This window comes from Leptodactylus fuscus, chromosome 6, assembly GCF_031893055.1.
Source record: "Leptodactylus fuscus isolate aLepFus1 chromosome 6, aLepFus1.hap2, whole genome shotgun sequence".
NCBI classification, from domain to species: Eukaryota; Metazoa; Chordata; class Amphibia; order Anura; family Leptodactylidae; genus Leptodactylus; species Leptodactylus fuscus.
In genome coordinates, this window is record NC_134270.1 from 70,984,713 (window position 1) to 71,007,905 (window position 23,193).

Consider the following 23,193-nt stretch of genomic DNA (forward strand, 5'->3'; position numbering starts at 1 on the left):
AGCGTATATTCCGTGTGAAGGGGCCCTAAGGGTAAGACATAGTGAAGTAACATACTGAGTCTGAGTGTTGGCCAATCATACTACCCTAGGTACAATATGTATTGAGTCGTGACAACCATTGTACATGCAGGGGAGACCAGTTTTCGTATAGGTGAGTGGATCTTGCTTGTGCAGTTTACATAGTGCCTCAGATTTCCCCTTGGCCAGCAACTATTTTTGTGATATTTTTTTGTGGGTTTTTGTAATTCACCTGATCATGTGTGGCTTAATGTTGATGGGTGAGGTCTCTGATGTTCAGAGGAGGAACCTTTGTTCTCTGATTGGGGTTCCCTAGGACAGAGCCCTTCCTAAGCACAGTCCAGGATATGTCTCTCTCTAGCTCCCTAGACTTTATAGGGAGGTGTTTTTATGTCAAACTTTTTTTTATGTCAACTAACCCGGCATTCCCATGAGCCTCTCAGTTTCAGGACTGCTAACCTAGTCACTTGACAAATAGACTCTTTCACCTAGCTGCAAAATTATTAGCATTCATTGACCTGTGACTTCACCTCAGTAGAGTGAATATTAATGAGGAGCTTACCAGGAAATCCTCTATCGATTTAAAGTTTAATTTTATTCATTTTTTTGCTCATTTGAATCCAGGAATGAAAGCTTTCAAGGCTGTCACTCTACTGACTGAAGCACAAGCTCCATTGGTTTCAATAAGAGTTTGTTTTTTTTTCTTATACCAATGCCTACATAATGTATTGTGTGTGTGTATATATATATATATATATATATATATATATATATATATATATGCTAGTATCTTATTTAATAAAAGATTTTATATTTTTTAAGCAATATATGCATAAGTTGTATGCAGCTTGCCATTACTGAATCATCATGTAAAGGACTCTCCCAGGATGACGTCTCTGCAATTAGTCAGTATTACTCAAGCCAGTGAACTGAGCTGAAGTCTGTTTCCTGTTCTGTGCTGTCAGAAATGTGCATGATGTAGTGTTATTACATAAGCCTGATAGCGAATTCTGCTCCATGGCAGATTGTGTTAAACAAAGCATGTGCCTGTGAATTTTTTACCGAGCCCCTTGATAGACATTTTGCACCAGACATCACCAGTGAAGCAAGTAGGCCCAGTCTTACCTCTTCTTGAAACAGCGGGACTGATCCGTTTTATCCAATAGAGAGAGATACCTATGGTGAAATTGTGTAATTTTCCAGCTATCAGATTTGCACTTTGGAATCACTATTCTCTATTGGAGATTGTGCACTTGTGACTCTAAACCTGATCTTCTGTTTGTGGAAAACCTTCTGTTTCTTTGTACTTACTGAAGCACTGTTGTTTCAGTCTTGGGTAAATTGAGTGATTGTTGTTATTGGCAGTCACCCCTTGGCCACAACTACATGGTATAATCTTTCTCAATCGGACTTGTTTCTGACGTATTCTTCATATTGCATAACATTTTTATCAAGTATTGGAGAGTTGTTGTAAAAGACCTCTACAAATACATTCACCCGTATAGGTGACAACAATATGTCTGTGACTCTGTTTCTTTCAGTCTTACCTCTAGTTGTGGTTTTTCATCAATGTCAATTTTACAAATCAGTTCACAAATCAAGGACATAGGGTGCCTTGGGCGTAGGATAAAGAATGAGGTAGAAGATAGCAAAAACTAATAAACTAAGTAACACGGTTCCCATTTTCTCAGGGGCACCCTATGGCTAACAACCAGAACATTTCCTTCATCTTTGTGAAGTTCTTGTGACGTTCATGTAGTCCCCTTCTCTTATGCAGTCCATTCATCATGTTCAATACATAGTCCATATTAAAGCATCCAATAGAACACAAAACCTCTCTTTAGAGAGAATTGATAATAGTAGTTTAGAGAGAATTGATAATAGTAGGGAACAGGGAAACACTACACTGTAGGTTACAACTCGAAACATCCACATGGTCCACTAAACCAAACTCCTCCATAAAAACTCTGCTAACTGCCCCGTCCTCTGCTTGAGCAAGCCCAGCTGGTGAATGAGCAACCAATTAGGATGAGATTAATGGGGAACGATTGTACCAGTTGTTAATGGCACCCTGAGATGGAAAGCCCAGATGCGATGACACTAACTGCTTAATTATTGACCAGAGATTGATTGTAGTTCCCCAGGGTGTAGAGGCACGGGTGCATTGTGCTGTGTCTTGTCAGGAGATGTAATGTAGTGTTAACAGAATCATAAACCTGTACTAGGACCTGCAAGCACCATTAATGACTTACTCTATAAAGTAGTCGGCCACTGAAAAATGATAGTGTTTGGCAAGATGAAATTCCTAACCAACAAACCAAATTTACACCCAACATATAAGAGTTTTGTCTTTCTTAAGAGTTTAAATTTTCTTTCATTTAAAACTGTTGCACTTTAATATTATCAGTTCCCAGGGTGTGAGTTTATATAATTCTTATAATCAGAGTAAGTGTATATTTTATCATCTGAAACGTATTTTATCTAGAGAAAGTGCTATACGTAGGCAAAAGTGGGTTTTATAGCTTGGTTCAGCATTATGATGCCAGGTCTTCTAAGGAAGAAGGGCTTTGTGTTTTTGATTACTTCCTCCATGCCCTTTCTATGAACCTTTATCTAATAATACTCTAGAAAGAGGAGTTCTCTAGGTGTGTCGCCTCCAAGGATTCCAAAGCATCAACAAGGGGCTTCTATAGAGCTATGTACATGGGGTGAAATACTGTATGCCTCAATGTAAAATACACACATCCAATTTTTCAAGAATTTAACAATTAAAGAAAAACAAGACAAGATGATCATTGTGATTGCTTTGTTTACATTACCAACCAGATCACAAAGGGCATATCTCATCATAGAGGACGGGGACAGACTATTTATTACATAGACAGTCCATTGATTTCATTAAACATCTACTGGGATCCCTTGCATATGATAGCTGACTGCTTTTGGCCCTGACAGATCTGCTTATTATTGGGCATCCCTCAGTCTGAAAAATGGAAAAGGAAATTTGTTCCAAAATTGTTTGAAATCTAAATTTAGACATTGGTTTTGCTGGTGGTTCTATTCCTGGTCTTGGAATACAAGTACTAATGCAAAACGCTGACCAAAATGTGGTCTAATGTTTTAAACAATCTATAATCAGCATTATTTTCTCTCATAATGGAACAATGCAGGGGTGTAACTAGCAAAGACTGGGCCCCATAGCAAACCTTTGACTTGAGGCCTCTCCATGGCATAGCGCCCTTTTCTGGCACCCAGACAGTACAACACCCCATTTACACACACTATAATGTTCCAAAATAACCTCCAGACAATATAATATCCCATAGTGGCCCCTTCACACTGTATTATTTCCCCTAGGGCTCCTGCATATAGTATACTGTCTCGTAGCAGTCCCTGCACACAGAATAATATAACACAGTGGCCCTTCCACACAATATAATGTCATATAGCAGCCCCCCTACACAGTATAATGTTCCATAGTGGACCCTGCACACTGAGTTATGTCCCAAAGTGGTTCCTGCACACAGTTTTATGTCCCATAGTGGCCCTAGCACAAAGTATTATGTCCCATAGTGGCCCCTCCACACAGTATTATGTCCAATCATGGCCCAAATGGTGTTTATTGCAAATATTTAACAGAACCCAAAATTTGGGGGGTACACCACCCACAAGCTATTGTTATACTCTGGGGTCTTTATAAACCTTAGAGTATAATGATCAGAGGCCCAGGGGAGGTGACAAACATAAAAACCAGTGGTAATAACCTCTCCTGCGCTCTGGACAGGTTCCCTTCTGTTTTCGTGTCTCTTTAACCGGCCGGCCTGACCATGTGACGTCTGTAGACAGGGTGGAGTAACACTGGTTTTTATGTTTGCTCACATCCACTGCACCTCCAATCATTATGCTCTGGGGTCTGAAGAGACCCTAGACTATAATAATAGCAGTATTTGTTAGGGTTCACTCATCACATACTCTTACCATAAGCCATCAGCCTCACTTAACGATCACGCTCCTTCTCGAAGGTGCCTTTACTTCCCCTTCTTCCCTCCAGGGGGCCCCAGTGACTTGATATGGGATGCCTGGGGCATCTTTGAGGGCAGAAGGGAAATCAGAGGAGGCAGTGAGCAAGAATGGGGATCGGTAAGTAAGTAAGGCCCTTTACCTGTTGGGATTACTCCAGCAGGTAACAGCCTATTAAAGAACAGAGCAGCAGGGGCCCATCCGGCCCCGTAAGGTTGCAGGCCCTGTGGCAGCCACTACTGCCTCTACGGCAGTACTTACGCCACTGGAACCCTGATATCTACAGTATCAATAGGCATCTTTTTTTTTGGAATGGATCCTAATGAATTCTGTTAAATTCTTTTGGGGTTTCTGTATTTGTGATGATATGTATTGCACTGACCACCATGTAAAAATGGAACCCCTGATATAAATTGATATAAATTGAAAATCACGAGTATGAACAGAGCCTAAGACCAAGTCTGCTAAAGTACTTCTAGTTGTGCTTTGAATCTTTAGAATTAAGGAATAAAGCTAACCATATTATCATATAAATACTTTGTCATACATAAATAAAACAAGCATCACACTGTGAATCGGAATATTGTTTATTATGTACAATTACTGCACATGTTTAAGTCATTTTATCTTCAAAACCATCACCCCTCCCAGAACACCTATCCTTTCGTGGTTCCAGTTCTCCCCTCTAAGCTTGATGTATAGAATGCACTGGGTTGGGTTGATGACATATGCCACCAGCATAAAGATCACCCTATTGCTCAGATTTGTGTTTAGAAAGACTGTAAATCCTCTGAACACTTGATCTGCACTGAATAAATAAGATATTATAGCTTTTATACTGCTGGAGTTAAATGCTTTGTCTGAGAACTGGAGAAACCTACAGCGCTTAACAGGTTAACATCTGTCATCTTTGGATAAGGTCTGAAAAGTCCAGAAAGGGCTTTGGCATGAGAATCCAAAATGCTTGGTATTCATTAAAATGGAAACAATTTTTTGGTGAGGGCACAATTTACGCCAAATTTACTGCAATGTACAATGAGGCCACACAGAAGACTCTAATGTAATGCACTTATTCTCTGGACAAGGGGACGCTGACTCAAACCTTAGAAATTAGATGGAAAATCAACAAATTATAATCGACAAGTAATGAAAATGGTTTGGATTTTTTGCCTTCATGTTGGCCCAAGAGAGAACACAGCATGCCATGAGTTGACTCACAATTGCCAAGCACACAACACACAACATGTGCCTCATCAATTTCACCAATCACAAAGTAAGCCCCAAGATTGGAAAATGACAGTACCCACTACAATGGCAACTATATACCACTCATCCACCACCCAAATGGACATTTACCCCAACACTGACCTATAAAACCTCAGGGTAAGGAAGCCACTACGTCTTAAGAAACAAAGAGACTTCCTTGAGACTCAGTAAGGATCATATATGGCTCCTTTTGAGCAGATAAATTTGTATACATATATATTTTTATATCATTTTATATATACTTTAAATAATATTATATCTTTAAATAATAATTTCTGTTTTATACAGTTAAAAAAAATAGAAGAAATGAATAAATCTTTGTAAGTTTTTCGGTGTCCAGCCTTATCAGGAGATGTGTGCACCCATGTTTTTTTCGGATTCACAAACACTTAGTAGCAACCAACAACCCACGTAGGAGTGTACATTAATGTAAGTCAGTGTTCACGTCAATGATAAACCTCACGCATTCACTTGTTATTGCTTCCACACTTAAATGAGTGATAGACATTTGAAGACATGTGGCGGTCTACACAAGAAACAAGCAAATCACTGATACCAGAAACAGAATGGGCCCTTGGACACCACAAAAAATGATGGAGTAGTCGTGGAGCAGTGGAGGAGGCACTGCCTTTAACCCCTTATGGTAAATAATAATGCGTTAAAACAATAGAAAGGAAGCCACTGTGATCAGGTAACGTGGGGAGACTTGGCAACACTGGTCACCTTTCAGAAAATTCTTGCTCACCCTCATTTGGAGTGGAGACATTACTATTGTTTTACTTAGACTTCTGTATGGGTTTATTTTCATGATAAGTCTCTTTCTGTAGCTGTGCCATATAGGTAGGGGTCCTTGCCTTGGTCTTGAATGAACTCTTCCTTCTTCTCCCACTCAGCTGGCCAGCCGCCATTGGGGAAGCTTGTGCTTTTGGTGGCCCCATAGCTGCCATACCCACCATAACCCTGAGGCTGATCTTCACTCTCCTCAGCGAGCTCATCTTCATGAATGAAGCCACATTTCTCATCAGTGGTTTCTTCCGGTTCTGCCCAAGGCTGTTTTTCTCCCGATGCAAATATACCATAGAAGATTACCCCACCGTAGTGAACAAGAGAGGCAATAAGGAAGACATATTGCCACTCTTCTCGAGTCTGCATTAGATAAAAATTTCAGATAGAGGACAAACAGTTAGTGTTCTTCATATTAACTAGTTAATATTCTATGAAATGTCTAAAACTACGTTACTTTATGATCTTCAGGTGACATACAAATGTTCATGCTTCCATACATACATACATACATACATATGTGCTTGTAAGGTTGAAGGAGTTAGAAAATAGTCTTGGAGGGATAAGTTTAGAGCTTTGCTCAAGATTGGCCTGAGCAACTGTTTTGTATATTTACTTGTGCTATAAGTGTCCTTTTGCATGTGTTTTGTTACATATATTTTGCTGAATATGCAAATGACTTCCTGCAATGTAAGATATTACAATGTATCTTTAGTGTATGTTGTTGCAAAGTCTTTCCATCAAACTTGGTCTAGCTTTTTATAGAAAGAGAGTGTCAAGTCTGAGAACATGAATCAAGTTTCATATACTTTATATGTATGATGTGTTTTGGAAATACTAATTTTTCCTACAGTTCTGAGACAAAGGACTTTGAAACCAAGATGGAGCTTGATTCTTATTTGGCACACCCAGTAACAGAATTCCACAGACTGGAGCAAGGAGGTGTCTGGCTGGACATTGAAGTTTGGAGCCAATGGGAGATGGACAGCAGCTCAGGAATGCCATGGGGGCAGTAACCCCTCCTTTCTTTGTCTCTTAAGTGTGTGTACTTTCAATAAAGAGTCAGTTGTGCTGAGCTGGGCTAAGGGCTAGCATGGCTGATGTGATATGGAACTCAGTGTCTGTGTCATTATTAGTAGTTTAAACATGCTTATTAATTTGGACTGACTGATTGAGCCATGATATAGTCAATATTTTGGCTTTAGCAAGAGCAATGCAATGTTTTTCAAATGGGCAAAACCTGGTTGCACCAATTAGTTGTGCAACATGCGATGCCTTGTAGGCACTGCATAGCTTGCAGTCTTCATGCACTACTGCTTGATGGCTTGTAGTAATGTTAGGTGTGCAAACTCTGACATAAATAGGAGTTTCTACCATGCCTTTAAATCTTCTGTCTGGTGGCTGAAGAGTAAGAATGCCATTGTCACAATAGCATTACTTTGTGGGCAATGGTAGTGGCAAGATCCACTGGTAAGAGGTTGGTGGTATGATAACCATAAAGTGAAGTCTAGAGGACTCCAGAGATAAGTCCAGATGTCCATTGGACAGAAAAAAATGTGTGGAAGAATTATTCATTACTTATTTTATCCTCCAGTACTATGGAGTGGTGATTGACGGGGACAACAGTTGTTAACAATGGGGATATGTAACATGGTAGGAGCCACCACCTTCCAGAAAATTTGAGGATTTTAGGTCTTTGCTAGAGATGAGCGAACAATGTTCTATCGAACACATGTTCGATCGGATATCAGGCTGTTCGATGTGTTCGATTCGAATCGAACATCACGTGGCAAACTCCAAAAAAATTCGATTCCCCTCCCACCTTCCCTGGCGCTTTTTTTGCACCAATAACAGCGCAGGGGAGGTGGGACAGGAACTACGACACCGGAGGCATCGAAAAAAATCGGAAAAAGTCATTGGCTGGCGAAATCAGGTGACCTCCATTTTAGACGAATAGTGGATTTCAAATCCGGGTCATATGAGAATGTGAACTTTGTGACTAAGAGACAGGGATAGCTGTACAGGCAGGGATAGCTAGGGATAACCTTTATTTAGGGGGGAATGTTATTAAAAATAACTTTTTGGGGCTCTATCGGGTGTGTAATTGTGATTTTTGTGACATAAACTTTTTCCAATAGGAATGCATTGGCCAGTGCTGATTGGCCAGAGTACGGAACTCGACCAATCAGCGCTGGCTCTGCTGGAGGAGGCGGAGTCTAAGATCGCTCCACACCAGTCTCCATTCAGGTCCGACCTTAGACTCCGCCTCCTCCGGCACAGCCAGCGCTGATTGGCCGAAGGCTGGCCTATGCATTCCTATGCGAATGCAGAGACTTAGCAGTGCTGAGCCAGTTCTGCTCAACTACACATCTGATGCACACTCAGCTCTGCTACATCAGATGATGTACATCTGATGTAGCAGAGCCGAGGGTGCACTAGAACCCCTGTGCAAACTCAGCTCACGCTAATAGAATGCATTGGCCAGCGCTGATTGGCCAATGCATTCTATTAGCCCGATGAAGTAGAGCTGAATGTGTGTGCTAAGCACACACATTCAGCTCTACTTCATCGGGCTAATAGAATGCATTGGCCAGCGCTGATTGGCCAGAGTACGGAATTCGACCAATCAGCGCTGGCTCTGCTGGAGGAGGCGGAGTCTAAGATCGCTCCACACCAGTCTCCATTCAGGTCCGACCTTAGACTCCGCCTCCTCCGGCAGAGCCAGCGCTGATTGGTCGAATTCCGTACTCTGGCCAATCAGTGCTGGCCAATGCATTTCTATGGGGAAAAGTTAGCTTGCGAAAATCGCAAACTGACAGGGATTTCCATGAAATAAAGTGACTTTTATGCCCCTAGACATGCTTCCCCTGCTGTCCCAGTGTCATTCCAGGGTGTTGGTATCATTTCCTGGGGTGTCATAGTGGACTTGGTGACCCTCCAGACACGGATTTGGGTTTCCCCCTTAACGAGTATATGTTCCCCATAGACTATAATGGGGTTCGAAACCCATTCGAACACTCGAACAGTGAGCGGCTGTTCGAATCGAATTTCGAACCTCGAACATTTTAGTGTTCGCTCATCTCTAGTCTTTGCCCACAATTGACTTCAGCAACTGTTTTACATATTCACTTGTGCTTTGTGCATCTTACAATGAATTTTATCATAGCATTTTGCTGAATATGCTATTAAACTATTGCACTACATGATGTTTAATTGTGTATTTGCTGCTGATTCATTAAGTCAATCTGGTGTTTTCTAGTTAGAGGGTGAGCGAAATCTGGATACACCCATTGGCTGTACAGTGTCTTGTTGGCACTGCTTAATGTTCAGTCTTTGCTGTTACTATGCTATTACAGAGCCGAATCTCTTGTTTCTGGAGCTAACAAATCCATTCTGAGCATAAGAACCATGAGTGTTGAGTGCAAACCATTTTGAGAATGAGACCAACCTTCTCACATTCCAGGAAATGTTCTGTTCCTGTTCTGTACTGCTGTGTTTGATCTTGGCTGTTTTCTGCTTCTGACATTAACTTGTGTTGTTCTAGACATCTATCTCAGTAAAGGGTGGCAACGTGCCTATGTGAGGAGAGTGTATTTCTTCTGCGACATTACTGTATTCTATGAGCAGGAATTGCACCTGACTTGTCCTTGGGAAGGTTGGAGTAGGAGAAAGTGAACCAAGCTTGGGGTAACCCTGATTTGGCATAGTCAGAGTGGGCTATGGGCTCCTGTCCTCTATATGCTGACCAGGGGTGAGGGGACAAATGGATATGACAGTGCCAAATGGATGGAAATATCAGTGTATTTATATACTGGTGGCACAGTTTCAGACTCCATCCATTATTTATAGTCAGAGAGTATAATAAAGAATTTATGAATTTCTTATTCCTATTTCCATACCTTGTGCTTTGTCATGGCTCCTACAATCAAGGGACAAACCATTCCAGAGAGGGTTCCCACACCATTGGAAATACCCATAAGAATACTGGCGTATCGAGGTGCAATGTCCAAGTGATTTACATTAAAACCTAATATATGAATAGAAGAAAAAAATAAATAAAGGAATGACTATTATTAAAAATGTCTCACTTAGCCTATCCATTTTGCAAAATAGGAAACAATGGACCTTGTACATCTTTGTGTATTTCCCTATGCTATCTCTGTGCTATCTGTGATGTCCATTTGTGTAACAGCACAAGTGGACATCACACAGATGACATCCGTACATGCCACAATTTTTTTCTTATGAAGGGAGAGGGGAGCGCGTCATGCCTACACCGGTTATCCAAAGAACACCCGGGCATACAATGAAGGGAGAGGGGAACAGTGATGACAGCACTCTCAGGTCAAAGTGGAAGAAGTTTATTGGAAATCAACAGGTGCCCTCTCCCTTCATTGTATGCCCGGGTGTTCTTTGGATAACCGGTGTAGGCAAGACGTGCTGCTCCCTCCACCTTTCTACTTGTGTAAAATAACTTGGTACGTGGTTGTGGACGTATATTCACAACCGCAACAGGTGAGAGGCCATTTGGTCAATTACTACAGTCTTTCTGTGACTTTTCCTATTGAGGATATAATTCACTACATTATAAGCTTTGCTCGGTGTTTCCCGTGTTCTCTTTGAGCTTTGTTTCTACTATTTTTTTCTTAGTCACTCTCTGTCTGCATGTCTCTCTAATTGTCTCTTTGTCTCCTTTCATATCTGTGTGCTGTCTGATTTTTTTGCAGTTAGCACACAGACAGAAAAGTTGTTAGTGTGAAAGGGCCCCTATATTCTCATTGTTTAACTGCATTGTATACTGTATATCAAATGTATCTCTGCCGAGCTGCAGAAAAGAATCTACAGTATCCAGCTGGGCTCTAAAAGTGTATTTTCCAAAAAATAATCATGATATAATTAATTTATTTGACTCATTTCAGCAATTATTTATAGTATGAGCAGTGCAAAAGGTAGTGAAGTACTTCAAACAGAACTGCAGCCCCTTTGTTTGTAGACGGGGCTGGCCTTACTGGGACCCTGGCCTTAGGGGGGACCTGTACAGAATGGGACAAAATAATAAATACATCACATGGCTACTATGAATCAGTGTGCAATGTAAACAGAGAAATGCTAATTTTGTCAGTTGAAAAAAGACATGTCTGCCTCCTATTAAAATGAATGGGGGGGCAGATATTTTGTGGCTGATTCCACACAACAAATTCTGTCATATTTTTTGAATTGGAGGCAGAGATTGAAGCAGGAAGCGCCCTGCACGATCTTGTCGCCATCTTTGATCATCTGCGAAACCCACAGCACAAAAGGGTTCTGGGACAAATCTGGGAGAAAAAGCAGTGGAGGAAGTCGGGTGGCTGTCAAATGAAGAGGAGTTTGAGGTGGAAGATTTTTCTAGATTTTCCACCATGTGAATAGGCCCTAAGCGTCCTTCTGTTCAGTGCCTCCTTGATGACTATTTGCCATTTACTGCCCCTTTGACTCACTAATAAATAGCAAATGGGCATCAAAGGGCACTAATCTGAAGAACACTAACTAGGCAAAAACTGGCAAAAGTGCACCAGAATGGCACTGACTCCTCTGCCCATCTGACGCGTGACAGCGGTAAGAAGAATGGAGGAGGGCTTGCAATGAAAGATGGTGTACTTTTGGGCCATTTTTGTGGTTAAGGAACAATAGTGCCGATGCAAAATATCGAACTATCAGCTGTGGCCATGAGATCCCTTTACCTACCATTGGAACTACCACATGTTATCGGGATAGCTGCATATGTTCCAACCTCTGCAAAAAGCTGATTCTGTCTGTTATGTCTACATGCTGTGCCCCCTCCTTGTGTCCTACAACCACGGTCGGGCTGTATTATCAACATCACTTCGCACAGAGAACTAAATGATCCTGAAGATTTTTCATTCTTTCTTAGTTGTTATGACTCCTAGTATTTCTCTATCTGCCATGAGCTTGTATGTGTTCTCTCTTGCTATATACTACTGTACTATCCATGATGCTGTAAGACACTGAATTTCCCCATGGTGGGATTACTAAAGGATTATCTTATTTTATCTTATTGCCCTCTTTAGACCATTGATCTGTGGCTCCCACAAGGTAACAGTGTATGTTCACACAGTGGGAATAAAAGAGAAATATGAGTTGGACTTCTGCATCATATTCCTCTTAACTTTGCCCCCTCCAACCTTCACTTTCTGATCAGCCCGGATGAATCAACAGAGTGTCTTGCACCGCAGGTTCTGTAGCTGAATCAGTCTTGGAATTCACGGCAAGATTGACACTTATTTTTTTTTACATTTTGCTTTGATCTCTGCATCCCACTGGATACACTGGGAGTCAGGGCCAAATTTGGTGCTGATTTTGAGGTGGTCTCAACATCAGCACCAATTCTGCCGTGTGAGCATACCCCAATACCTCCTTTACAGGTAATACTGCCCATCCCCACACCCCACATTGGATAACAATGCGCTTACAGGTTATATTCCTCCATACTATTACTTATGTGGGAGGGGATTATTACATGTGGGGGCACTATTACTGTAAGAGTACCCTAATAGGCCCCCACAGGCAATAGCTCCCCCATATATAAGTAATACTATTACTTATGTGGGTTGGGCTATTACCTGTGATGGGGGCACTATTACTATAACAGTGCCCTTAACTATCCTCCCTGCTCTAATGAACCTCATAGTTATCACCTACTATCACAAAACCTCCTATGTGCACCATCTATTCTCCTCCCCGGGACTCCCTTCCTAATCTATGGCTATGCAGGAGTCAGGAGGAGAATAGACGGTACACATAGGCTGTGTGCAACTGTAGCTCTCGAGTGCTGCATCACTACTATGAAGATGGATGATAACTATAAAGCTCAGCAGAGCAGTAATGTTCATGTAATGTCTGGATGAAGTTGGCCAGATTAGTACTTTAGAGCCTGACAAACGAACAGTAAAACAATTTCTTATATTAGCTGCTCATACTATTTTTTTAGTGACAGGAATTTAGGGTAAGTCATTCCAGATATGATATGAATAACAATTCATGTTTCGATCAATGTGAAAACGTCCATAGTAGAAGGACTCACATAACGTTTTAGAGTTTGGCCCTTTAAGAGGGTTGTCTCGTGTGGATAATCCCTTCCCATATGCTCTACCAAGCAATATGTACTTGATGGAGTGCAGTTTTATTCCAAGAAGATGTTGCTCAATTGGGATTTTAAGCAGTTTATGAATTCATCCCATACACTCTTTATTGCTTTTCAGAGAGTCATCAAAAGGGTCAAATCATATATGTTGATTCTACCCACAGTAAAATACCAATTGCCAGACTGAACATAACAATGACATTTTATATATACATCACTATACACTGTATCTACTAGCATTACTGTACTTCATAACTCACCTGATATAGCAAAGCCACTGAATCCTACTGCCAGAACCAGGAATGAAATAGCTACTCCACGGGTGTGTGAATAGCCTACCACTAGAAGAAGAGTAGCTTCCATGCCAAAGCCTATGGGAATACAGAGATATCAATACCGAAAGATTAATCAATATATAGAAATAGAAATTCTTACAGATCAAACTGTACATTCCACACCAGTTATTGTCAAAAGGGTCATACATGGCGTACCAGGGAATAACAGAGCCAGTAGTGGGCGATCTGGTGGTGTGATTACCTGTAACACTTATTACAATATGCTTCGATCAGGCTAGACATTGCTGCCTCACTATTTGCACTGAAGTCCAGTAGCTTTATGTTTCTGCAAATTTATTTGAGCTACAAGTATATGTAGCTTCATGACCATAGTAAAGAACGTGACATACCTCCACAGTTCATCATCTTACGGACATTGGTTGTAGACATGATTCTCTTGCTACGTAAGAAGTCAGCAATCTGTCCTCCAATGGGCACTATGATTGTCATAACCAAGTGTGGGAGTGCAGAGAGAAGTCCGACCTGCAGGACATGTATGCAGTTTAGAAAGAAGTACTTATGATTCAGTATATATTCACTTCATATCTTTAGGTTACCCAATATGTAGTATACACCAGATTTCTATGCAATACTTATAATAAATAGGGAACTATGGTGCTAGACATGAGGCTGCTGTACTCCCACCTTCCTTAAAGGAATCTTTCCACTAACAGCATTTTTCTCCATTCACGGTAAAGTTGTCCAATGGCAATCCAGCCATTGGGACTCTAAGCAATCATGAGAATGGGGGTTCCTGAGTGCCCTGTATGAGTGGATCAGTAGTACACACGCATGACACTATCCATTCATTTCTAGCCTTCTTTAGTCCCATAGAATGAGTACATAACACAGAAGCCTTGGGACCACCATGCTCAGAATTCTTGCTGATCCCAGCAGTCTGATCCCAATGTTCAGATAGTTGTGTCCGGTCCTAAACAATGGGGCAGTAATTCTGTGTACCAAGTGCAGTTAAGGTTGGATTTATAGGGTTTATACCCCTATAAACTGCTTACTCTGTCCTCTGAGAGCTCTCAATTCTAAAGACTATGGACAGTTCTTTATCCTCGGGAAGAACAAAGTATACCTATATTCAAACAACAATGTGGTCATTTTTATAATGGCCGTCACATGGCCACATTACTTTCAATGCCTGTAAATAGGAGCCCATATGTGGTCAAAATATAGGTCATTCTCTATTTCTGTCCATTTTTATGGATCCTTCCATACACTATAATTAGAGTTGAGCGATCGGGATCGAGAAAGATTGGATCCCGATCGGTGATCGAGTAAATTTCACGATCATGAACGGGATCGGCTGGAAATTGATCGAAAATCGGAATTTAAAAACGATCCTGAAATCTCAAGATCGGCTCAACCCTATTCATGTATATATCATGAATAGGGTTGAGCGATCGGAATCGAGAAAGATCAGATCCCGATCGGCGATCGAGCAAATTTCACAATCGGGAACGGATGGAAAATGATCGAAAATCAGATTTTAAAAACGATCCTGAAATCTCAAGATCGGCCAAACATTTTATTTTCTGAAAGTACTGTAGACTATCCCTTTAACATTTATGGTACATGATAGCTGAACAGTTAATAGAAAGTTGTTAAAGAAAAGGCTACAGTATTATTAAAGAGTAAACAGCTACATAAAGTAACAAATCAGAGATTTTATGGTTTTGCTGTTTTTTTCCCATCAATATTAAAAAAAAACAGCACCATCTGATAAAAAAGGCACAAGAGGGTTAGATTGCTTCTTTCATCAGATTACGTGAGCCGTTGACAGAAGTTGTATCAATCCTGTCCTGAAATAACCCCGTTAAACTGGCTTTTAGGCTGTGTTTTACGACTTTAATGGTTCTCTCTAAGGTTTTAATCAAAACCGCATGAAGCTAAAATTATTCATTTAAGTAGCTTAATGATCTCGGCTAGATTTAGCAAGTCAATACCGAATTGTCTGCCACAGAATATACATACCTTACTGATTTCAAAGCCAAACACTTCTTCAAAGTAAGCTGGCTGGCTAATGAGAAGGAGATAGAAAGTCCAACTGCGGCAAAAGTTGGCAACAATGATTGCATAAACTGGCATTGAGGTAAAGAACTTTCGCCATGGTGCCTTAAATTTCTGAAATGAAGCATATTAACAACAAACAGTTAAAGGACAGGTATAATTATATGGTTGCATATAGAATATATTGTTAAAACAATGTGAAAAATATTTGCCCATGTTCACGTTTATATATATGTGCAAGAGCTAACTAATGCATCTCCTATGGGGCTTTTGAAAAAGCAAACCCCAGTTTAGTTCTCCCCATACCTGTTCTCCTTGGTAATGGCCATAGGTTTCCAGAGCTACAACACTGGGTGCCTATTCTTTCACATTACAATTGATAACCTTTTCACAGGATAGGTGATAAGTATTTGAACATTGGGTGGTCCCACCACTGGACCCACCAACAATCACTAGAATGTGTGTCCTTTGTTATCCATATCAACAGATTGATGGTTTCAGGTGGGACTGCCACCAGATGGTAATGGCCAAATGGAACCTGAATGACCATCTCTCCATTCTCATTATCAGAGAGGGTCTCAGTGGTGTGAGCCACAGGGATCGGACACTTACCACATCGGTAATAAGGTGTAATTGTTACACAGAGGTGTAGCAAGGATCTGCTGGGCTCCAATACACAATCTGTACCTAGCCCCACAACTATAATGTATTGTGTATAGTACTGTTTTTCTCCTATCGGGAAGAGACATCTTATGGGCCCTCCAAGGTTCCTGGGCTCAGGTTTAAAAAGTGGCCAACTAGGCTAATAAAAGAAATGGAATCTCTCTTAAAGTAAAACTTGTCCATGCGCCTGTTTACGTTGGAAAATACAGGAATGATCCTCTGGAGGGCCCTGGTTCTGAAAGCTCAGCCAAATCTCACTATAAAGTTTGGTTCATATCAGTTTTACTATGCAGCTTATGCACAAGTATCTGGCAATGCCATGACACAACCTTGTGTAACTGTAAGAACTGAGCCAGAACTGTACACCTTTCACTACTTAAAGCTGTGCAGCCATATTTGTCACATCTTATTTCTTCTACTATAAGAGGAATAATTTGTAATTCACCGCTAGTGGGTTCATGAATCCTGTGCTTTCTCCAATGCTTTCTTCAATGTACTTTCTTTCTTCCTCTGAAATGGTAGGATGTTGTGCGGGACTTTCATAGGACACAAGGATCCAGAACATGTACCAGAAAATCCCAAAGCTCCCTGCAGGGAATAGGCACACAATTTATGATACTATTAAAAGAGGATATAATATGTACTATGACATAATTTGCATTTATTAGCATATTAAGTTATTTTTTGCAAGTTTATTTGCCCTATAATTAGAAACCAACTACAATGTAGCTCTTTTCTTATTATTGTTATGTATAACATAAGCATGTTAATGCTAAATAGCAGAGATGAGCGAACAGTAACTACATGGCCTGACTGAATGAACGGCTGTCTCCCACTTAGCATTGGGGGGTACAGCATGTGGAAAGCTGGATGTTGCGTATATAGACTGACTTAATTGCTGTGTATCACACTTATCTTTGGGGGGTACAGCATTAAAAACAGGTTTGAGCCTACTTGGTCTGACTGAATGAACGGCTGTCTCCTACTTAGCATTGGGGGGTACAGCATGTGGAAAGCTGGATGTCACGTATATAGACTGACTGAATTGCTGTGTATTCCACATAGCTTTGGGGGTTAAAGCATTAAAAACATGTTTGACCATACATGGCCTGACTGAACGGCTGTGTCTCCCACTTAGCGTTGTGGGTTAGACCCTTAAAAATTGGATTGACCTAATATAGCCTGATTGAATTGCTGTGTATCCCATTTAGCTTTGTGGGTTAGACCCTTAAAAATTGGATTCAGCGTACATAGCCTGACTGAATTTCGGTGTCTCCCACCTAGGTTTTGGGGGTACACAACCTGGATATCTGGATTGAGCATACATACTCGGACGTAATTGCTCTGTATCCCTGTTTTGGGGTTACACACTGCCTGAACAGCACTGAATTGCTCAGTATCCCTGTTAGGTGTTTGGGGGGGACGCTGCCTGCAAAGCTGGGTTGAGCGTATCTGGCTGGACTGATTTGCTCTGTATCCCTGTTAGGTGTTTGGGGGGGACACTGCCTGCAAAGCTGGGTTCAGTGTATCTGGCTGGACTGATTTGCTCTGTATCCCCGTTAGGTGTTTGGGGGTACACTGTCTGCAAAGCTGGGTTGAGCGTACCTGGTTGGACTGAATTGCTCTGTATCCCTGTTAGGTGTTTGGGGGGTACATTGCCTGCAAAGTTGGGTTGAGCGTATCTGGCTGGACTGAATTGCTCCGTATCCCTGATTTGGGGAGACACCCCGTTGAAATCTCGACTCCTCTCCCTGCAGTGTATAGCTCTGAAAAGAGCTGTTGTTGTTCAGTTTTTCCCTGTGTACTAGAAGCTATTTAGCCCTCATCAGATCTCTCTTTCTCCTTATTTCTCACCGCAAATTACACGAAGATGGCGCTGGCTATTCTTATAAATGGGAGGTCACATGTTTTCGGCAGCCAATGGGTTTTTTTCAATTTTTTTCAATGCCTCCGTTGTCGTAGTTGCTGTCCCACCTCCCCTGCACAGTTATTGGTGCAAAAAAAGCACCAGGGAAGGTGGGAGGGGATATGAATTTTTACTGCGTATGCCGAGTGGTATTCGATTGCAAACGAATACCTCGAACGGCCTGATATTCGATTGAATGCCTATTCGATCGAACGGTGTTTGCTCATCTCTACTAAATAGGTTCTTTAATTTGGAGGATCGCTCATGATCGCGCCTCTTGGATGGGTATGATGTCATGTGGGCATGGTGCCACAGCTAGAGAGATTTAACTCTTAAATAATGGCCCATAGCTGGCATAGATTTCAGTTTCTGGTGCACGGACCACTCTTAATTTTGGAGCCTTTATGCCACCTGGGAATAGATTAGGACAAGCATAACTAACACCCCTTAATAAATTCCCCCAAATGTCACCTGATACTGGGACCCCCTGCAATTAGCTGCAATCTGTGAAGGGGACATGCCACCAAATGTTCAGTTATCCCGAAGTACCACCACAGGAGAAATGTCATTAATGTGTTGTCCATGTAAAGTGTGGACACGAGGGGTCCTCCAGAGAGAGAGATGCTCTTTATAGCTGCTCTTCATTCTAGCTTGACTGAGGTCCTGAATAAGATATTCCCCTCTACTTGTTTAATATTAACTATATCAAAAATTAACTTACCATAAACATAGAAGACTGAGCTCCAGCCTGTATATTGGACTAGTACCCCAGCTAATGGCATGGCCACCACGGCTCCAGCATAGGAACCTACAAAATACTAATATTACCAAACTGGAAGCATGTTACCAATGTCTTATTGCACTATAGCCTCCTTTATAAGGTATCAGTTAGTTTTGATCTAATAATATTAGACATATACAGTACAGTATGGCGTCTGATGGAGAGGTGCGTTTAATTTGAACTATTGTGCATGGCCTACTACTTTATGTAACTGGCAATTGGCTATTTCCCTGCCCCGTGCCATGTACTCTATGTGGCATCTGTTCAACAATTATTTAGCTTAATTGTATATGGCAAGAGTGTATGTATGAAGTGTGTGTATATGAATGTAGCCTATGTAACTTGAAATATTGTATGTAGAAATGCATGTATATGAATTAAGTCTATGTAACTTGCAATAGTGTATGTAGAAATGTGTGTATATGAATGTAGCCTATGTAACTTGCAATAGTGTATGTAGAAATGTGTGTATATGAATGTAGCCTATGTAACTTGCAATAGTGTATGTAGAAATGTGTTTATATGAATGTAGCCTATGTAACTTGCAATAGTGTATGTAGAAATGTGTTTATATGAATGTAGCCTATGTAACTTGCAATAGTGTATGTAGAAATGTGTGTATCTGAATGTAACCTATATAACTTGCGTTAGTGTATGTAGAAATGTGTGCTTATGTTGCATGTGTATACAATATGTAGTTTATGTACAGTGTGTGTAAATACAGTCTTCATAAATTGCTTATATACTATTGTGAGTCTAGTGTGTCTGTAAATGTAAACTATGTTTATGTGTATGCATCTTGTGATAGACTGTCTATGAATGTGTGGCATGTGTTTACTAGTATTTGGTGTTATGCTATATTAGTGAGAGCAGGCAGGCTTCTATTGGAAAGAGGTCGGGCGGCATGATGCGCGTACATTACCTTACACAAGGCCCCTTCCCATTAGCGGTGATACCAGTCTGCCCTGATGGCTGCCCATGTCATGTTTCTCATGTGTGTCCACATATCTAGTGTTGTACTTTGTGTATTTATGTAGTTTGTAATATATGGATGTGTTTCTATGGATAACATTTTCATTAAAGGGGACATTACTTTTCAGAAACTCTAACAGCCCCCGAGGAGGCTACAACATCCTTATTCCCGTCAATGACTCTGCATTATTAATGGATATATTTTTATAAGGTGAGGAGGAGTCTTCTTCTGTTAAACAAACCATTTTATACCGCCTATTTCCTGGCATTCAGTGTGTTCAAATGTCATTCACAAAAATATATGGAGTCCATTTATAGAAAAGATGTGAAAAAAAAATGAAATCTGTAAAGTACTAAAACATTTCTCCATAAATGTAAAAGAAAATAAAAGATAAATACAATGATATTCAGCACATCTCTTCCTGGGAATCTGGGTGACGGCAAGATGGCCACCAATAAAACAATAATAAAATTTGCCATTCAGCTCTCTTGAATAGCAATATCGTCCTGATACAATGCATAGCTTGAAGTTTCCGTGCCAGTACACTACCTCTAATATGCCGCCAGTCTACCACTCGCCTTGTATAATACCTGTCTTGTGTGGGAGTGGGACATTTGGCCATCTATGTCTTGCCTCAAGCCCAGAAGGAACTGCTACCACTGATATCTATATTCCTGAAGAAATGGATCATCTAAGAGTCCAGAAAACTTATGGCTAGTATTAATGGCAGCCATATCACTCAGCTTTTCCAGAAACAGATACAACAATGACATAACTGGTCAGAATTGTTAAAGGAACTCTACCACCACCAAAATTGCGTCTAAACCAATTATATTTAACCTTTGTAGAGGCTGTTAGTTACATAGGGAATGTACATTTGCAATCTCACTGCTAAGAAAATCAAGTTTTTCCAGCAAATTAGTTGTTTAGAGCACGTGGGGCATGGCCACATTTGCGGAGTGCCTGTTTGTGGGTGCAGTTGCACCAAACAACTTATTTGCACATGGATTAAAAGGTGCTAAATTAACTGGTTCACAACTAAGTAGATTTGATCCAAATTTGTCAAAAGTTTCGGCCTCTAATTAAGCTGAAACTTTTGTGATTCATCCCAGACAAATCTGTAAAATGGCCACTATCTGTCGCCATGTGTAACATTGGGTAGATAAGCACAAAGGAGGATCACATGGCCTGTGTGACTTAGGTTGGGTTTTGACAGCCTCTCTTCCAATCATTAGTGGTGGGTGGTGGGGCCACAATAATGCTATCATTAGGGTTGAGCGATCGTGTTCAGAAAAGATCGGATTCCGATCGGCGATCGAGAAAATTTCATGATCGCGATCGGAATTCTGAACACGATCTTTTTATGTGGGATCGAGATCGGTGATCTTTTCCCCCAATGCTTTGATTAGCCTTCACACTGAGTATACGCTGTATACTCAGTGTGAAGGCTCCGCTGCAGTTCCATAGGAATGAATGGAAGCAGCCGGCACACTGCCTTAACCCCCTGCGCGCCGGCTGCCTCCATTCATTCAAATGGGAGTCTAAACTAAACATCTCTAGCAGCTACTTATCTCCCCTCCCAGTACCCGCCCACACTCTCCTAACCTGCCCACACTCTTCTAACCTGGCAGGGAGGGGGCAGTGAAGGGAGAAGAGCAGCGTGGAGCGGCAGCGAGGCAAAGAAGAAGGAAGGCACCGGGCACCGGACCAGCCATCTCTGGAGGTAAGTGGACACCAGGGGGGACTAAGTAGCCAGAGGATTAAAATAAAATCCTCTGGCTACTTTAGTGATTCACTACACAGCGTGGATTCTAACAATTGTTAGATTCCATGCTGTATAGTGAATAGGATTGCTTTTAAATTCCGATCTACGATTAATAAAAAAAATCCCATTGACTTGCATTGGGATCGGAATTGGGATCAAGATCAGGTTCGAATGAAAAATGATCGGAAATCGGATTTTAAAATCGATCCTGAAATGTCAAGATCGGCTCAAGCCTAGCTATCATATGTAGTATATTGGATTATGCCCAAAAGAGAGGAGCCATTCTGTGAGATGTTTATCATCAGGGAGAGAACCCGGCTACTGCAGCCAGCAAAACAAATCATCTTGGCATCTACTACCAAAAAGGGATAATTTTGGGCAATTTTTTTTTCCAGAAATCCACTTCACTTTTCAACCAGGCCCGCTGCTGCTCTGTATTTTTCACCTCCACTAACACTGCATTCTAAAAACAGAATAACCCATAGCTTCTTCTAATCCTGCAATGTCGGTGTGGCATCTGCACCCAAAAAGGGATAACTTATCAAATCTTTAGAGATAGTCGCTAACAACATATAAGTGGTTCATAAGAGATTTTGGTGGTGGTCACCTCCCTAAATGTTTTTCTGAAAAAGACAAAATCAAAGGATTTTAAGTATTTTCTCTTTGGGTAGGGGGCTTATTTAATTAAATTCACACTGTTTAGACAAATATCAACATAAGTGAACGTAAAGGTGTTAGTAATTAAACATTTTCTTGTACTAAAATTTATGGCCTTAACCTAGAAATAGATTTGGACCAGGCATCCCAATTTCGTTCACTTTTCACACCTGCTGCTATTTCTCATGGGTACAATAAACATTATACAGCATATGGGATAATTCAATTGTATTGAAGTAAATTGTATTGAAATTACATTACCACAAAAAGCTGTTGTAGCCAATCTACTGCGTTCCAGGGGTGGTGCCCACTTGCTCCAGATCCCGTGGCATGCTGGGTATGTTACTCCCTTAATCATATAGAAATAACACAAGTGCCATAAAATTATCAATGAAAGTATACTAATATTGGCATGAAAATGGCAGGAACTATTAAATAATTACAATATGGTTAAACATAAATTGCGTAAAATACAACCTCATGCTGGAATATATTGGGGATTGAACATTGAGCACCAATATTTGCATTACCAACCTTATAGTTACTGACTATAGTTACCAGATCTCTCATATAAGTGGCTCTGAATTTATTGTAATGAAATGTAATATTTCTATGTAAAATATATAATATATATGGGGTCCTTGTGCTTGCCGCGAGATCTCCGCAGGGAACATGCGGACAGGAAAAGTACTTCACAATCTACTTTTCTGTCTGCATGACTCGTGCGGAGATCTCGCAGCAAGTATACGGACCCTATAATAGTCTATGGGGTCCATGTGCTTTAACTCCACACCACTTGCAACTGCGTTCGGTAGTCCGTTCGGGGCGTCCCCATGCGGACTCCCTGAATGGATTACCAAATGCAG

The 23,193-nt window shown here is 41.0% G+C and overlaps 1 protein-coding gene across 1 annotated transcript in view; it reads right to left on the minus strand.

The window, feature by feature from the left end:
- Nucleotides 1–4,609: 4,609 nt before the first annotated feature.
- Nucleotides 4,610–23,193, minus strand: part of SLC17A7 (solute carrier family 17 member 7) — an 87,421-nt gene continuing 68,837 nt past the window's right edge. The window contains exons 5-12 of the mRNA XM_075280194.1: nt 22,589–22,676; nt 18,873–18,959; nt 16,691–16,833; nt 15,547–15,696; nt 13,914–14,046; nt 13,489–13,599; nt 9,987–10,114; nt 4,610–6,450 (exon numbers count right to left, since the gene is read on the minus strand). Of these exons, the coding sequence (XP_075136295.1) occupies nt 6,109–6,450; nt 9,987–10,114; nt 13,489–13,599; nt 13,914–14,046; nt 15,547–15,696; nt 16,691–16,833; nt 18,873–18,959; nt 22,589–22,676 (1,182 nt within the window). The 3' untranslated portion in view covers nt 4,610–6,108. The remainder of the gene's footprint in view (nt 6,451–9,986; nt 10,115–13,488; nt 13,600–13,913; nt 14,047–15,546; nt 15,697–16,690; nt 16,834–18,872; nt 18,960–22,588; nt 22,677–23,193) is intronic.